Here is a 17,876-nt window from a genome sequence, read left to right on the forward strand (position 1 = left end):
GATTTTGGAAAAATTTATAAATGTTTTCAATTATTCATTTTTTTGAATTTTTTCCTCATTTTTGCTACTGTCACTTGAAAAATCAGCTTTTGAGGGACTTTAAGTCATTTTTTGACCCCCAAAGTGGGTCGTAGGATAATACTGGGTCTCTGAAGATGAATTTTGAGTAGTCACATGCCCTAGACATTTCTTAAGGCCACTTATTTACATCATTACATAGAAAATAATTAAAAAATCCCGTTTTGCGGGAAATTTTTAATTATTAATAAATCCTAGTTAGACCTAGCCAAATTCCACGAAATTTTTTGTGTGATCTAGTATGGTAATATACATCGATTCTAGACATTAAGATGTGTTAGGGGCTCAACCTTCAAACTGTCACCCCGGCTTTGGGGTAAAAAATGAGTGGAAAAACCCATAAAATTATCCGCCTCTGAAAAAGAAGGGATAATTAACCGGATAAAAAAACACTCCTAGATATACTCATTTGCTGATCGAGTCCCAACATCCTAGGCCTGTTACAAATTCAAAAACTCATCATTACTAGTATCACTTATTACAATTCCCCGCAGGGTGTGGAATCTGGGTACAAGAAAGATAATGAGAAGATAGTAGTAGAGTTAAAAAACTCTATTGACTGATGACATTTGATGGTACAAGTGTCCTTTGGATCATCCTTGGGCATGGAGTTTTCATATAATCATCAGGTGCCACTCTAGTGGTCAACACCTGCTACCTCAGAAAGTGCACCCTATATAACTGGAAGTCAAAACCTGCTCATTCACCCTATCTAATTTTAGGCTTGAAGCTAAAAGTAACACAATTCTAAATCTGGGAATCAAACTCCAAAATAAGAAAAGAAAAATTTCTATACTAGGAATGCTAATTCTGGAACAGCAGTTCTAAAATCGGAAGTGGATGACACACACCTTCTCTTTCTTTCCTACATAACTGCAGCACAGCACCTTAGTCAAATTAGCTCCACATTCTCATTCACATTGCTAGACACGGTCTAAGGTAAGACTGTTGAATCATGCCATCTCTGCTGAAGCACGCTATCTCTGATGGAGGAAGAACAGTGACCAAACAACCAGATAAAACATGCCAAAAATTTGCCAATATTATTTGGCCCTCTCCCCAGGCCATCCTTGAAGGATAGGAAGTGCGAATTGGACCAATGTAATACAAAACCAATGTAATACAAAACCAATGTCAACAAGTGTTTCTTGACAGGCCCTGTCAAAATACACCCATGCCATATATATGGAAAATATATTACTATTGTACAATGTAGACACTGTCTTAAAAGGAAAATATGACAGGGTCATAAATAACAGATAAGTTGAGAGATAAATAGTGTAAATCAAGCTTGTAGACGCAGAGTATCATCAGGATTCAACACACTGCAGTAAATATGTCACATTTAGAGATAAATCTAACTTGAAAATGTTATTGGAATGACAAACATACTAGTACTGCTAATAATAATAATATGAATGCAAAAATATCTTGGGATGTCAATATATTGTTATAATCACCAATTATTGCTTGACTAGTTTATTTCTTGGTAAAATGCCAAACCTACTTCCTAGCAAGCTCTGGGAAGGCTTACCCACTTTTTAATTCTACAAGCAATGATTTTAATTAGTTCAGCCTTCATGCTAATGAATACGACTAAAAAAGTTTGTGTTTTTCTAAGCTGATAAGCATTAAGGAAGAGATTGATATAGAAGGACGAATCAGAAAGGTGTCCAACCGATGGTTGTGGAGAAAAGATAATGAAGCAAAAAACTTCTTGATACACAGAAAAATATATATATATTTGTTAATAATTAATTGACAGATGATGATTGTTTACAATGGGGGTTCCTGGCTTATACACTGCCATGGGCACCCTTTGGGGAAAGGGCATGATCTTATGATCGTGCCCTTTCGTCTAATTAACCAAAAATTAAATAATAACCCTAAAATTAAATACTAACTAATTTTTTACATAACATTGCCTTCCTCTCGAAAGAATGCTTTGTCCTTAAAGCATACGTAACGACGGATGTTGTTGACAAAATGCTTCATTCTCCCAAGAAGCGTCTTCTTCGGGTAAGTCCTTCCAGTTGATCAGATATTCCAAGATGACCAAGGTCCCACACTTTAAAAGGTCTTGGATTAATCTCTCAATTTCCGTTTTTTTGTGATGTGGATATCGGTATGGCTTGATGTTGACGGGGCCTGACCTTGCCTTGACTTCTATTGTATGCTCAATTTCCCTATTAGGCGGCATCTTCATAGGTAGGTCTTGAAATACTTTTTCATGCTTCCGAATTAGATCTTGTATCTCTGGTGACTCTTCATTGGTCATATTTGCAGATAACATTTCTAATTGGTGATATTGTACTACATAAGCAGGTGCTCCTTTTCGAATCATCTTCATCATCTGAGATGATGATACGATTTGATTCTCTGGTGCTTGGAATCCGTGTAATTTGTACTTCTAACCTCCCCATTTGAATTTTATAAATTGTACTTGATGGTTGGCGGCATAAGTACCTAAGGTTCGTAGCCATTGGATATCTAAGACTACATCTACTCCTCCCAATGGTACCGTGAAGAACGAAGACTCTAAATTAAAGTCTTGAATCTGCAAATTGACCTTATGACATTTCCCCACCTTTTCAATCTTCTTAACGTTAGCTACCATCACTTTCATGTTTGGCAAGGGAAATGAAAAAATATTGAGTCTCTTTGCCACAATTGCATCTAAAAAATTGTGTGTGCTACCAAAGTTGATGAGAACCACTACGTTGTTCTTCTTTATGTGTCCTTTTAACTTTAAGGTTTGAGGTTGTGATATACCTGTCATCGTTGATAATGACACTTGCGGAATGCTTCCGTCATCTAATTCTGGTGAGAATTCTGGGGCATCTTATGTTTCTTCTATGTCAGAATCTTCACTGTTTGAATCATTGGTTGCTTCACAATTATATAGGTTCTTTGGTTCTTTTCCTTTAGCACATCTATGTTTGGGGTCCCACTTCTCACCACAACGTTTGCATTTACCCTCTTTTATCCTTTGCGTTTCCACATTAGATTTTTCATCTTCACGACGATGTGGTGGAACATATCTTGTATTGTTTGAGTCCACATACTGGGGTATTCTTCGTCTTGAATATGTTTTTTCCGATTTTGACCAAAATATTTGTTCGAATTTCTTTTCGGCTGTTTTTGCTTTTCGTCTTGCTACTTCTATTGATGTAATGTCATGCATCTCAAGTTCTACTTGTAAATGGGTTTTGAATCCCGAGATGTATGATTGAATTAGACGAGATTCTGATAACCTAGGTACTTGTGTTACTAAGGTCTCCCATTCTTGAGTGTATTCGTCTACACTTCCTTTTTGTCGTAATTTGATGAGTTTTGAAAAGAACTCTTCTTCCTTTACACCTTGGAATCTTTTAAAAAATGCATCCTTAAATTTTCTCCAACTAATGACGTGTGTTGTCTTTTTCCACCACATATACCAATTATATGCTTCCCTTTCCATTTTCATGGATGCGAGCCTGAGCTTTTCGTCATCATCATTGATGTCATATATCTCAAAGTATTCTTCTGCTTTATTTATCCATGTAACATTGTTTTTTTCGTTTCCATCGAATTTAGGCATCTCGACTTTCGCCCTTCGCTGGTATGTTGCTAATGGTTGAGCAAAAAAGGGGTGTTGATTAGTAAAGGTATCCCAGAGTTGCTTGTTTGTAAGAGTTGCGTTACTCATTTCTTGGTGGGGTGTCGCTGATTTTTTGGGGGATTCAGCTTTTTCATGAGAGTCTGTTGATTTCGTTGAATCTGATGAGTTGTGCTCATATTTTTACACAAAAGTTTTAGCAATGATAAGGTCTCTTTGTGATCCACTTCTAATTGGACACGACGATTTTCCATCTTTATTTCTATTTGATTTATCGTATCTTGAAGACTTTTGATTTCGTCAGCTTGCCCATTAAGCTTGATCTGGAAATCATCTAATCTTTTATTGACGCCATCGTTGTTGTTATTTATCTTATGCTTCGCGTCAACCAATTTTTTTTGGAAATCCGCCATTGTCATTGTTGACATTGAGCGAGTTTGTGGGGGCATATATTTATCTGCCAGCTAAAATTAATATTTTTTTTAAATTAATTTAATTAATTATATATATATATAGTTTTAAACTATATAATATTTATATATATAAATAAATTATGTATATAATATATAATATATAATATTTTTATATATAACTAAATTAGATATATTGTATATATAATATATGTTATATAATATATACTATTTAATATAGTTTAGTTGTATATATTATAACTTATATAACGAAAAATATCGAATTTAGAAATTTAATTGGACTGAAAGGGTACGACTGGGAGCCAATGGCCATGGTGTTTCACTGACGGTAGACGTTGTAGAGTTTTAAGGAATGATCGAACGGTGGAATGTGGTAGGCGGAATAGGTGTGGACAGTGCTGATAGCTATAGGTCGATGGAAGCAGACAGAACAACGAAAACAGACAGAACAACGGACTGGTGCGGAGGATGTCGGCGGGGACGGGGTGTGTAGAAGATTGCGGACAGGGTAGAAGACTGTGGATGAGGAAGATTTCGGTATATGTCAGAAAGGGAATCGGTGGATGAGAAGATAGGGACACGAAAGTCAGCGGGTCGGCCGCATTAACAAGGGCAGGCGGAGATGGACAATGACAATTTTATACAAAGACAAATGGCAGAATGGTGACAGCGGCGTGGTATGCCGATGGGCATGTGAAGTGGTGACAGCGGCGTGGTACGCTGATGGGCATGTGAAGTGGTGACAGCGGCGTGGTATGCTGATGGGCATGTGAAGTGGTGACAGCGGCGTAACGATGGATTGCAGTGGAATGGAATACGCGGTAGCGGATTGGGAGCAAAGATGTCTACAGAGACAGGTATGGACGGGATAGGGTGTGCAGTTGGACGGAGGGTTTTAGCGGCAGACGTGTGGAACGGTGTCGAAACTAATGAAGACGGCGAATTCGAGGGCGTGGAATGTAAACAGGGATACAAGGAGAGTATGGGAACAACGACAACAGAGGGAAATCGATGGCAGCAGATCAACAGAGCCCGAGGAACGAGCTTGCTCTGATACCAATGAAGCAAAAAACTTCTTGATACGCAGATATATATATATCTATATCTATATATATATATATTTATTTATTAATAATTAATTGATAGATGATGATTGTTTACAATGGGGGTTCCTGGCTTATATACTGCCATGGGAACCCTTTGGGTAAAGGGCATGATCTTATGATCGTGCCCTTTCGTCTAATTAACCTAAAATTAAATAATAACCCTAAAATTAAATACTAACTAATATTTTACATACAGATAAAATCAAGAAATAGGGCGAGAGATAAATGAAATCAGGGTTCAACAAGGATCTACCCAACTATACAGATTTTATCATTTTAGATATTTGCTATAAGAAATACAAACACGTTTAAATGTTTTTAAGTTATATTTTATTTAGATGCTGAATAACAGTTAAAAGATGGAAATGTTCATCACTTTAATGTTCCCTCTTAAGCATGTGTATTTTGATATGAACTTCTTCTGGTAAACAGGTCAATGCAGCCAATGAATTAATGCTTGGAGGTGGTGGAGTAGATGGAGGTATTTAACTGTTGCTTTCTGTTGTGGTTTATACAATTTTTATGTGATGAATGATTCTTGCTGATACTTGCTTTTTCAGCCATACACAGGGCTGCTGGACCAGAACTTTTAAATGCGTGCCGAAATGTTCCAGAGATTGAACCTGGGGTTCGATGCCCAGCAGGAAGTGCTAGGATTACAGAGTAAGTAAATTTTTCATTAAGGAATTTTTAGTCCTCTATGTAGAAACTGCATTCTACTTGATTGAACTACTATGCGTACTGATACACAGCTTTCCAGAGCTTTCAACCTCCCTGTATCACATATTATCCATACAGTTGGGCCTATTTATGATGAAGAGGAAGACTCGGCAAGTGTCCTCTCAAGTGCATATAAGTATGGTTAGGTCTTTCATGATATATTTATGCACTCTCTATTTAAGTTTTATGATATGATAAAATGTATGGTCACGTTTTTCATGATATATACATGTACCAGCAATTTAAGTTATTATGATCTGATAATTTCATTCTGGTTTTATTCTATTAACTTGTACTGGTATTTATACCAGAAATATAACAATTTATTCATGTTTGTGTCACTAAGGAGCTCTTTAGAGGTTGCAAAAGAAAATCACATTAAGTATGTTGCTTTTCCAGCTATATCCTGTGGTGTATATGGGTGAGTTTTCTCAGTGTACAATAAGAGTTTTGACCAAATATACAAGTCATTTTCTGATTTCATGGCATTGAACTTCATACAATATATTTAATGATGTAGGTATCCTTTTGAAGAAGCAGCTAAGGTAGCATTGTTGACACTTCAGAACCATGCTGGTGATTTAGAAGAGGTATGTTGTTACAATCTAAAATATTCAAAACAGATTCTATTTGAACTCCCAATCAATACACATTGCAATTAGGTTCATAAATGGATATATGGACCTAATAGAAGGGTTTTTTTTTTGTTGAAAAAATGCAACATGTATTAACAAGAACGTACAGTGTACAGAATCCAGATCAGATCAAATCTCGTTAAAGAATAGTAAGAAATTCCTTAAGAGAGATCGAGCTCAAGAGTCACAATACCTGGGAACTTTTCTAAGGAGGGTGCCCTTAGTTATAAGCTGAGCCGTAAGATCATTGTACATCATCCCATGAAAAGCCTCTGAAGAAATCTGCAAACTGTGAAAACATCATTGATATCGACTTTTAATGCAATGCTGGACTCAATGAAGGTAAGGTGGAACAACTGCATTGGAATCTTCCAACAGAGCATCGTTCCTCAAAAAAACTCTGGGAAAGGATATGGTTGCAGTCTGCAGGAGCTTCAAATCAGATCCAAATGAACTATAGCACATCTGCACTGCCAAAAACTGTGCTGAACTTTCTGTCTCCCACAACAATGTGCATCTATGGGCAGACTTGGCTAGCCTAGCCCTTGATGGTAGACCCTGATAAACGAACATCTATGTAAAGACCCTCAACTGGTAAGAGTCCCAATGCTCATATACTGTGTTCAAGTATACAGTTCATTTCCTTACCTCATACTTCAATTCCCATCATTTGTTGAGGATCTCCTTGAATTTATGTCTCACTAGAAGAATCTGATATAATGTCATTGCTTGTAAATCCAAATTGACCTATTATAGTACCAAAGCCAATCCTTCTAGATAGTGCCAGGAGTATTGTTTTTCAATTTGCATAAATCCATTATGGGGATGATATAGTCCTTGAATTCCAATTTGGTCTTATTACTCATCTGATTAGTAGGATTGCAAAGGTCCATGCAACCTACTAAGATGGGCACACACAACGTAAGGGCCCACTGTCACATTGGTCCAAACCTCCACTCTTTAAACCCAACTTCTTCCGAAAAGGCTAAGGCAGGATTCCCAATTAATACCTCAGCCAACCAAGTGAAGACCAAAACCTTCTTTGGGGTCAAAGGATAAGGTGGAGGAGTTAATTGTTGTCTTTCCTATCGGTTTTTTGTGTGTAAATTTGCTGCAGAAACTCAAAGCCAGCAAGAAGATACACCCAAGAAAAATATCCAGAAAATATCCTAAATTTTCAAATTGAATGTACAGAAATATCCTAACGACTTCTAAAGTTATTTTTTTAATTGGATCACTGGTTAGAGGGGTTCTAGAGTTAATTTTCTTGCTGCTCTGTGACTGTAGACTTTAAAATATGCATGAAATTCCGGGGACAATAACCAATTTCCTCTTGAAAGACCATCTAATTAGTGTCAACGTACTCTAGATCAAAGATATAGGGGTGGGGAAAGCTAGGAAGGGTTAGATTGACCTTAATAGATCACTTCGAAACCTTTCAACAACAACAAATGCAACTTCCAACAAGTTGGAAATTGAATTTCTAGAGTCCCAGGATCTAAACCCGTTGGGTACTATGCCCAAAAAAATTCCAGCAAGGAATTAAATTAAACAACAATTGGAAATACTATTTTGACTCCAAATTGATAAATCAACATGTATATTAATTAGAGCCTACATATACTATCCCAAATGAAAATATTTACTTGTGAGAGTGTGGAACATTGAAAAGACCGTAGACCTATTTTGTAATAGTAGTAAAAACACACAGATCTGCAACATAAAACAAGATACACTGTGAAAAGTATATGAAACAGTGTCATGAAAATTACAATTTTTTGGAAAAATCGCGAGTTTTCCCTAAAACGATTAAATCAGAAATCATGGTTTAATCGCGATTTCCCCCCCAAAATCGTATTTTTTTTTAATTTTGCCAATTTTTACCGAATTTATCCCGATTTTTACAATTTTTACCAATTTTATCCCGATCTTTACAAATTTTCTTTTTTCTGGACCCTCACCGATTTAATCTCGATCGCGATTATCACAACATTGATATGAAATAAAACTTCAAAAATCGGTGTATCAGTCCTTGGTTAAGATATAATTTTATTTTCATTGAACTCCAAGGTAAATAACTTGCTTTCTTATGACAAACGTGAAAAATCAGCAAGCTAAATGTCCTAAACTAAAATAGAAAATAGAAAATTGAAAAAGATTTTGGTTTTTATATATTAAATCGTTTTTGAAAATGTAGCGAGTAAAGGTCTTCTCTCTTATGCCTTAGCCAGTAAAGACCTCAAGTTGTCTTTCTCTCAATGTGAGGACGAGCTCATGAGTTAGACTTCAGTTAGGATGAGTTTATTTCCATTTTACTCGAATAATCATCAAGTTTGCATGCATAGAGTTGGAGCTTCAGTTAGGTGGAGTCTTCATAAGTTTGACTATAGAACGAGGTGGCAGTTACAAGTTTATTTAGAGCGAGTTAGTCTTTAGTCTTGATTGAATGGAGAACGAGTAAATACTCCAAATGTTGATTGGAGAGAGAATCAATGGGACCCTTAGTTAACTCGTCAATCAATACTCGAGTTTCTAACTTAAGCTATGCCCCTTACATGCTCGAATTGGGTCTATAAATAGGAGGACAAAGGCATAGGAAATCATAAGTTATGTTCACAAGGTTTGTGTGACATCCCCTATGGGTTAATTCCCCTGGTAAACATTTTCTTTGTAATTATGTAATTATAAATTAAAAATGGCTAAGAGAGACGCAAAATCCATTGCTTGAGGAGAGAGATTGCTTAAGCAGTTGATTGTTTTAAATATCAGTGATGGGTTGATTGAGTGGTTTTAATGGAGTTGATTGTGTATTAAAATTAGTTGCACAGATAAAGACAAAACCATGTCCTCGCTGGTCAAGCGCTACAAGCAAGAAAAGGACAAAATTTAATGGAGAAAATGGGCTACACTGCCCAACGAGGGGGGGACTGCATGGAGCCTTGGAAAAAGGAGGGGCAGTTGGTTTTTATCGGGACACACACACGTTCTCACGCAGAGGAGGAGGCTCCTGCGAAAACAAGAAGAAGGGAGGCAGAGAGGCTCTTGTGAAAAAATGGGGAGCATAATAGGTCGAAAGGCTTGTGGAAAAGCACCCACGACTCATACACATAGGCAGAGGAATGGAACAGAGGGAAAGGTAGGGAGGCCGTGAGGCTCCTGAGTGGTAAACTGAATCACTGAGAGGGAAGAGAAGGCTATGAGGATTGAGAGAATTCGGGGAGAAGAGATTCTGATGATAGCTAGTTGAAAAACCTATGGGTTTGCTAATTGATAATGATAGAGGATAACTCTGATGATAGCCAGCTGAGGAACCAATGAGACTTGCTGACTGATAATCACAGAGCAGTGGCTATATCTTATAGGGTTGATAAATCCACTAGAGGCTATGTTGGTTGACAACCTTTGAGAGGTGGAGACACACAGGGCTAGTGGGATTGTAACTCCTGATCGTTGTTCCATGGAATTGGGCTGATAACATAGGTGGGAGATACCACTAAGCTGCTGGAATGTGCTCTCTTATTTCTTCAAAGGTAACATAGCTGACAAACCCTCCATGTTATTAACTATATCCCTCTCTCCACATGTGAATTGAGACTCTATGTTTAAATCCCTTGATAATTGGGGATACTGTATTATAAGTCCCTTTGTGTAAAAGGAAAATTTCCCTACCTTATGTGAAATAGCTGGTGGGTGAAGGCAAGGTAGCCTTGAGACACGTTGTTTCAGTTGATGATATTGATATAATCTCCTAAGTAGAAGATGGTTGCATGTCAATAAAGTGGTTCACCATGTTTACTTGGTTGTGATAGCTGGTGGGTGGAGGTGAGGCAGCCTTGAGACACTCTGTTTCAACGAACTCAATCAGTTTAAAACTCCTCTTAAAGCACTCTACCTCAAGCTTTGGAATCTTGCTCGGGGGTGACAGCTACTAGTAATAGTGGCTGTAGCTTGTCTATGGTTTGGTGGAGAGTTAGAGTCCCACTCTCAGTTCCCAGAACTTGTGAAATTTCCACGATTGTAACTACTGGGTATCATTCTCCTACCTTATGCAGTTTATTTGTCTTTTGTAAATTATTTATGACAAATAACGAACAATCCACTACTGCAATCTTTACAAATAGAAAACGTTGCAAAAAACAAAAATATTGGAATTGAGAAAATAATGCACACACTCACGATAAATCTAACAAATTATTTTTAGACAATCATCCCTGGAAAAACCCGAAGGGAAAACCAACGTAGCAGGTGAGGGTTTATATTATTCTTCAGCAAAATAGAGAATTACAATTGGTTGTCATAGAATGGAAAACCTTCGACATACAATTTTCTCAACTAGCAAAATAATCTGGGAAATTACTTTTCCCTCTAGCAAATTGTTATGGCCTCCTCCAAGCCATTCACGCTCCTCCCTAGCATTCGCACTGTCTTCCTGGAATGCGCGCTGCCTGCTCGGATTAATTTGCACAACCTCCTGGACTCCCTCCCTACAAGTCAATCTTCCTCCCTCTGTCTCCTGAAGCTACTTACACCTCTTTTCGACAATCTTTCTAGCAACCTGAAGTGAAATACTGCTCCTACTACAATCCTTCCAACAACTGGAAGCGAAATACTACTCTTGCTACACGCATTGGGGAAACTGGCTACTCACACTAGTTGTTTCAGTCTCCTTTGCTAGAAATCTCAACCTCCCTTCTTGTCACTGGAAAGATGGAAACCTCTTGAGAATTTCTTGGGAAATTCCCACTACTAAAAACCCCGCTACTGACTCCCTCTGTCTGGAACTACGACTTGCTCTCTACAACTAGCTAATTTGCACTACCTCCCTTTGTGTCTCAACTGTCTTGTGTCTTCTCCAAACCCCATCGACTTACTCTTATAATCTCGTGTTGATCAATCAACGACCATGATCACATCTCAATCGATGGCTAAGGTCATCTTGACTCCATCAACTCACTTTTTTAGAAATCTCTAAAGCAAAATCTGATTTCCCTTAGTTAATCCAATTTAATTAACCATTTTTCCTAAGTTAGACGTAGGGGAATTTAATTATTGGTCAATTAATCTATTTGAGGTGCTTCTAAGGCGTTTCTTGCGAAACCTTTTATGGGTTTTGGAGATCTTGTGTTCCTTAGCCTCTTAGACACCATAGAGATTAGAAAACTTGTCTGCTGCTACCAAAAACTAACACTCCCTCTTAGCGAGGAAGGTGTTCTCCATTACTCCCATCTTATCCTTGAAGAAGACAAACTTTGCCTTGTTGAAGGCCTTCGTGAGATTATCTGTAACCTGCTGATATGTGGGAACATGCTATAGCGAACTGATCCACACTACACACAATCTCTAATGAAGTGGTACCTTATGTCGATATGCTTTGACCTATCATGAAACACTGGATTCTCAGAGAGCCTGATGCAACTTTGATTATCATAGTAGATACTGGTCGAATTCAACCACTGACCAAACAAACTCACTAGTAGCTTCCAAACCCAAATAGCTTCGCATGTGGCCATGCTTGCTACCATGTATTCTGCCTCTACAGAACTCAGTGCCACAAACTTCTGCTTCCTGCTGCACCAAGAGACAACCCCTGATCCAATACTGAAGCAACACCTTGAAGTGCTTTTCCAATCAATTGAACTGCCTTCCCAGTGTGCATCTATATATCCACATAATCTAACATCATCACCTTGAGTATACCTCAGCCCATACTCGACTGTACCACACAAGTACCTCAAAATGTGTCTCGACACTGTTCAGTGCACCCTCTTGGGTTCCACCATAAACTGACTGAGATTGATAGTGAAACATATGTTTGGCCTTGGTTGACCAGATACATGAGTGGACCGAAGCTGCCTATACAAGGTTGGGTCCACATCTGAGTCGTCCAAAGCTTCTATCTTCCTCTAGTTAGTAATCGTAGGCGTGGACATGGGTCTATAATCTTGCATCCTGAACCTCTTTAAGATTTTTGTAGTCTATCTCCCTAGTTAATTTTCACAGAGTTCTATGCTGTAATAATCACTTAAAACAATTTCATTCACTTTCATTCGCCCCAGTAACAATTAAGCAATTCTTGGTAGAACAATAAACAATAATGGACAATAGAAGAAAGCCAAGCATAATGAGACAAAGATTTTTGGTCAAAGACCAGGGAAAAACCCCATAAGTGGAAAACCCATAATCGATTCCTCTTCTTCTATTAGCCAATGAATGTTCAACATGAGATACACAGTCCAATAATACATCCAATAACTAGTAAAAGTCAGACTTTGACTTTCCAAGTCAACCAATCCAAATCTAATCAAATGAGAGAGAGAAAAGTCAATTTTGGTCAAATATGCCAGTCTGCAACAAAGGGCTGATATTTGGCCTTATGAAGCTCAGCCAAATGCTTCAATCAACCTATAGTCAAAGCCCAGTCAACCTTGCGGTCAACGCCTAAAAGGCTAACCCAAAAATTCGGTCAACACAGTTAAAGATTTGACCTCCAAGTACAATCAAAGATTTGGACAAAACAGAGTCAAAGTATCTTGCAATTTTTAGTCAATTTCCACAGTCAAAAGCTGTGGTCAAACCCTAGTCAAACAGTGTAGTCAACCTTAGAAAATGTGCCCAAAACTTCAGTGAAGGCAGAGAGATTATTCTAGGAATATTCAACCTCCCAAAACAATCCAAACAACTCGGTCAAACAAAGTCAAATAGCCCAAGTCAGTGTTGTTCAACCCAACCCAAAATAAAAAGTCAACGCTGGTAAGAATTCTCTCTCTCCTTCACATGTTTTCAAATTAGATTGAACTTGTTGAGTGATGATGATGTGATGCCATAAATGAAGTCAACGAACTCATATTTTTATGTGTCTAAGGAGGGTTAATTTCTCCTTGTGGGGTAGACTTGTCCTTCGCTAGGCCGACTTGGTCAAAGTGGTATTAATGAATTTCTCCATAATTTTGATGATGAAATTCCGATTGAAGATGCCATTTTCAACACTCCCTCTTAGCTAGGGAGGAATTTCCTACTGCACCATAAGTCTCATCTTAGATGTACATGTCTCAATATAAGAGAAGCTCATCTCGTCTCATCTCATCTCATCTCAGTTGAACAATGATGACTCGATCCATAGAAGAAGAAGAATGATCCACACGATAATAGGGAAGATCGATTTACCACAACCAAGTCCATGGCAGTCATAAATGACCTTGGTAAAGATCACACACACCTTATGTCCACTGACTGACCCTCACCCAACTTGATCCTTAGTAATCAAGTGGTAGAACACCTACATCCAATACTTAGGGAGATCAATTTACCTTAACCAAGTCCATGGCAGTAGCGTTCGACTTTGGTAAAGATCTCATGCACCTAAGTCTCCTCACCTATTGGCTAGATGGGTGGCAATCCCGGCAAGCTTAACCATCTCAATATGGTCCTTGATTGTAGAAATTACGATGTAGATTTGCAACTGCTCAGGGTAATCAAAATCACAAGACACAAACCTACTCTATTGCTCTGCAGACATTAATTCACAATTTAGAACAAAAATCTCAAACATGCAATAAGAAATCACACACATGTAAATAGTATTTTTCCTGGGAAAAGCAAACTGCTAAAAACGCTAATGCCTACTTGCATTAATCTGATGAATAGAGATGTATTACAATTGCTTTGCTCAACTGAGCACAACCTGCAAGTGCATAACCTCTCTCTCTAGTCACTGAGAAGCTATGAGATAACTAGTTTAACTATGAGATAAAAGTTGGAACTAGTTTAATTGAAAACAACTTGAGATAACTGAATTTGATTGCTACAAATTAGCAATCACACATGCTTAACTGAACTCTAACTCCTCCAACTCGAATTTACAGAGTAAACTAGGTGACACAAGCCATGTCACACAAGTTAACTACATCCAAGTTATCTGTTGATGTGGAAATTCAATTTTTCTCAATTTAATCAATGGAAAAATCAATTTGAGAATTTCTTGAGAGCTTGATACAACTATGACTATCACAGTAGATCAAAATTGGATCCATCATCTGACCAAACAATCCGACAAGTATCTTTCTCATCCAAATCGCCTCACATGCTGCTTGACTTGCAGCCATGTATTCCGCTTCTATCGAGCCGAGCGCCACAGATCTTTGTTGCTGTACCAGGAAACAGTTGCGGACCCAACACTACGTGATGTACTCTTTCGGTCTTATGGACTCCCCGCCCAATCTGCATCTGTGAAGCCACATAGCTTCACTCCCTCTGTCCGTCTATACCATAGTCCAAACTAGTTTGTGCCTTTGAGGTACCATAACACATGCTTAGCTGCCTTCCAAAATAATTTGGTTGGCCTAATGTTAAAATTGGAAACTAGGGCCAAACTCCATGTGGGTCATCTTATTCATGGCTGATAATATTTTTATTAGATTTCTCTCGTCAAGAGGTGTAGGATTGATCTAAAGATCATCCGATTCTGATATGTATTTATGGAGATGTGAATTTATTTTGATTATGGAATAATTATCAAGCCGACCTACAACTCATGTAGGCTTAGAAGCCCAACAGTCGCATCTATTCAATCATCAACAGTTGTGTATAAATACAAGAGGTCTTTTCCTCATTTGGACTCACTCAACTCATCACATCTCTCTCTCTCTCCTGCGTAGAAAAGAGGCTCTTCTCCTACTGTGCAGAAAGAGACTCTTTTCTCACACGTATGGAAGGAAGGTGCAGAATTTAGGGTTGCAATTGCAGAACCAAATTTTGACCAGTGTTGACCATCAGTCTGCCTCTCACAACTGCACTATAGGTGAATCTGGATCTCCTCTGAAGGCCGCATTTTTTGGTGAAGGAATCAAGCCGATCCGAAGGTCAGTTTGCAAGATATTGTTTGCCCTGGTTTGGCTGATCTAGGGTTTGCTGCTGCTGATGTAAATCAGATTTATGTACTATTTCTCTTTGCTGAATTATTGAAGATAAAGGAAGATTTGATCAAAGGGTTTCCCCACATTGGGGTTTGTCCCTGGCTAGCCGCCACATATTGTGTCCCTTGTCTTGGCTTGTTTTTTGTCGATCGTTTAATGTTCTATATGCACTTTACTTTATGTACACGTGATTGCTAATCTGTGGATAATAATAAGAAAGATAAGTAAACTTCTCTAAGCATAGAACATACCATAACTTAACACCTAACCATAACTTGGCTCAACTGGTTGACTGCATAGCACATATTTGATTGTGTGTTCACAAGATACATGAGTGAACCCACTAACTGTTAATAAATGGTAGCATCCACTTCCTCACCTGAAGTGACATCCTACTTCCTCTAGTTGGTTGCTAGAGGTGTCTCCATGGGTTTATAACTCTCCATGCAGAATCTCTGAAGTATTTTGTTCGCATACTTGCCGCCTTGAGAGACAAATAGTTCCCCATCACCTTGCCATATTTCCAAATTGAGGAAGTAGTGCATGAGACCCATGTCTTTCATTTCAAACTCCCTTGCAAGGTCCTCCTTGCAAGATTTGATCAACTGTTCTTCACCAGTTAAAATTAAATCATCAACATATAAGACAATAATGAGAAATTCATCTTCTATCAAGATATGATAGAGTTTTGCATCCGCTTTACTTTTACTGAAGCCCAAACTGGTGAGATAGCTATCGATCTTGGTGTACCAAGCACAGGGTGCTTGTTTGAGACTGTACAACGGTCGCTTGAGTCTGCATACATGAGACTCTTGATCAAACGCCTCAAAACCTTTCGGTTGCTCGATGTACACCTCCTCCTCAATAACTCCATTGAGGAATGTTGTTTTTACATCCATCTGGTGGATCTTCCACCCCATCTGCGTAGCCAGAGCAACAATTGATCTAATGGATGAGAACCTTGCTACAAGAGCAAAGATCTCATCATAGTTAATTCCTTCAACGTGAGAGTATCCCTTGTTGAAGAATCTAGGGCACATGTGGTTAATGAGATTCTTCTTGACTTGATAACTATTTGTGAGGCATTTTTAATTTTCTTATTAGCACAATCTTCTTTTTGACATTATCAGAGTGTGTGTTTCTTATTTCATCAAATAGCTACCAAAAACAAAGAGACAAGAACACAAGATGTAGGCATTCTGCCAGGGCCAAAACCTCTCCCTCTTGGAGAGGAAAACCCGCACAAAATTCTTCTTATAGAGATACCAATTGACGAACACCAAGACCATGACCCTTGACTGACTAAGCCACTCCAAGACCAAGACATCAATCCTCTTCTTCATACTGCTGAGATCATCATCATCACTGCACCTTTTCCGAGATCATCACTATGTCTGCACCATCGAGATCTTCACTGTTTCACCATAACTGCTCCTTCGATGAGATTATATCCTTGAGACAGAGTCGCCATTTAGAGAATAACTATGCTTAAGGTTATGATTGCAGAGAGTAGCACCGAGACCCTTATCTTTAGACTTATGCTGAGAATGTAACTGTTACAATAACACTCATCTGAAATCATAGTGATGCTATCCGAAGTCTGATCCTTATGTGAAGAGACACAGTCTTGTACCCATTCGAGTTTCAACACCTTGAACTTGACCGAGATTTTAGAGTGGAATGCGAAGGTATCACTGTACCTTATCACCGAGATCATGCTCCTAAATATCCCATTCGAGAGTGTACTTCTTCAAGATATGCGAAGTTGTAGACCCTATTCTTATCCGATTTATTTCAGAGAAAAATGCGAGATTATGTTCCTCTCATTTGCGTGACCATAGGTGGGAATATATAGTGGTCATGCCTCCATAATGAGCCGACATAACCAAGTGATCTGTTGTGTCTCTTTTCCTAGTTGACATGACTTCAATTTAAATTATTTTGCTGGTCGACGTGATAGAGTTTTTCATTGTTTTTCTTGCTTGTCTTCAAGAGGATTGTGCTAGTCTTGGAGGGCTGTTCTAGACACTAGGTAGCTTCATATACATTACAAATATGCTCAAGAAGAGCTATTTAACATGATTTTGACTCTTTGAATTTCCTAGACCTATGGAATGAGCAAGAAACTCATTCATATAATTTACAAAAGTAATATTTCTTTTCTTTACAAGTACAAAGATCAAAATTACATGTATAAATACCAAACCTAGTTACTTTTTCTTTAACACTCCCTCTTAACTAGGGAGGTATTTACAATGGTACTTGGTCATTCTCAATCTGAATAATTTCTCATAAGAAGAATCGGATTGGTAATCCCATCTGTGTCGCATCATATCAACCAACATTGTCACAGTGCAAGGCCTTGAATAACAACTCCATCTCTCCTTGAGACCATG

General features: G+C 38.2%; 1 protein-coding gene across 1 annotated transcript in view; it reads left to right on the plus strand.

Annotated features, from left to right (window-relative positions):
- The window catches only part of LOC149159582 (uncharacterized), a 220,933-nt gene that overhangs the window by 79,813 nt on the left and 123,244 nt on the right, over window positions 1–17,876 (plus strand). The window contains exons 2-6 of the mRNA XM_089433512.1: window positions 5,646–5,694; window positions 5,774–5,876; window positions 5,974–6,069; window positions 6,280–6,354; window positions 6,454–6,523. Of these exons, the coding sequence (XP_089289638.1) occupies window positions 5,646–5,694; window positions 5,774–5,876; window positions 5,974–6,069; window positions 6,280–6,354; window positions 6,454–6,523 (393 nt within the window). The remainder of the gene's footprint in view (window positions 1–5,645; window positions 5,695–5,773; window positions 5,877–5,973; window positions 6,070–6,279; window positions 6,355–6,453; window positions 6,524–17,876) is intronic.

Source organism: Pinus tabuliformis, chromosome 5_2, assembly GCF_031772625.1.
Source record: "Pinus tabuliformis cultivar Carrire ecotype Pingquan chromosome 5_2, CPIR1, whole genome shotgun sequence".
NCBI lineage: Eukaryota > Viridiplantae > Streptophyta > Pinopsida > Pinales > Pinaceae > Pinus > Pinus tabuliformis.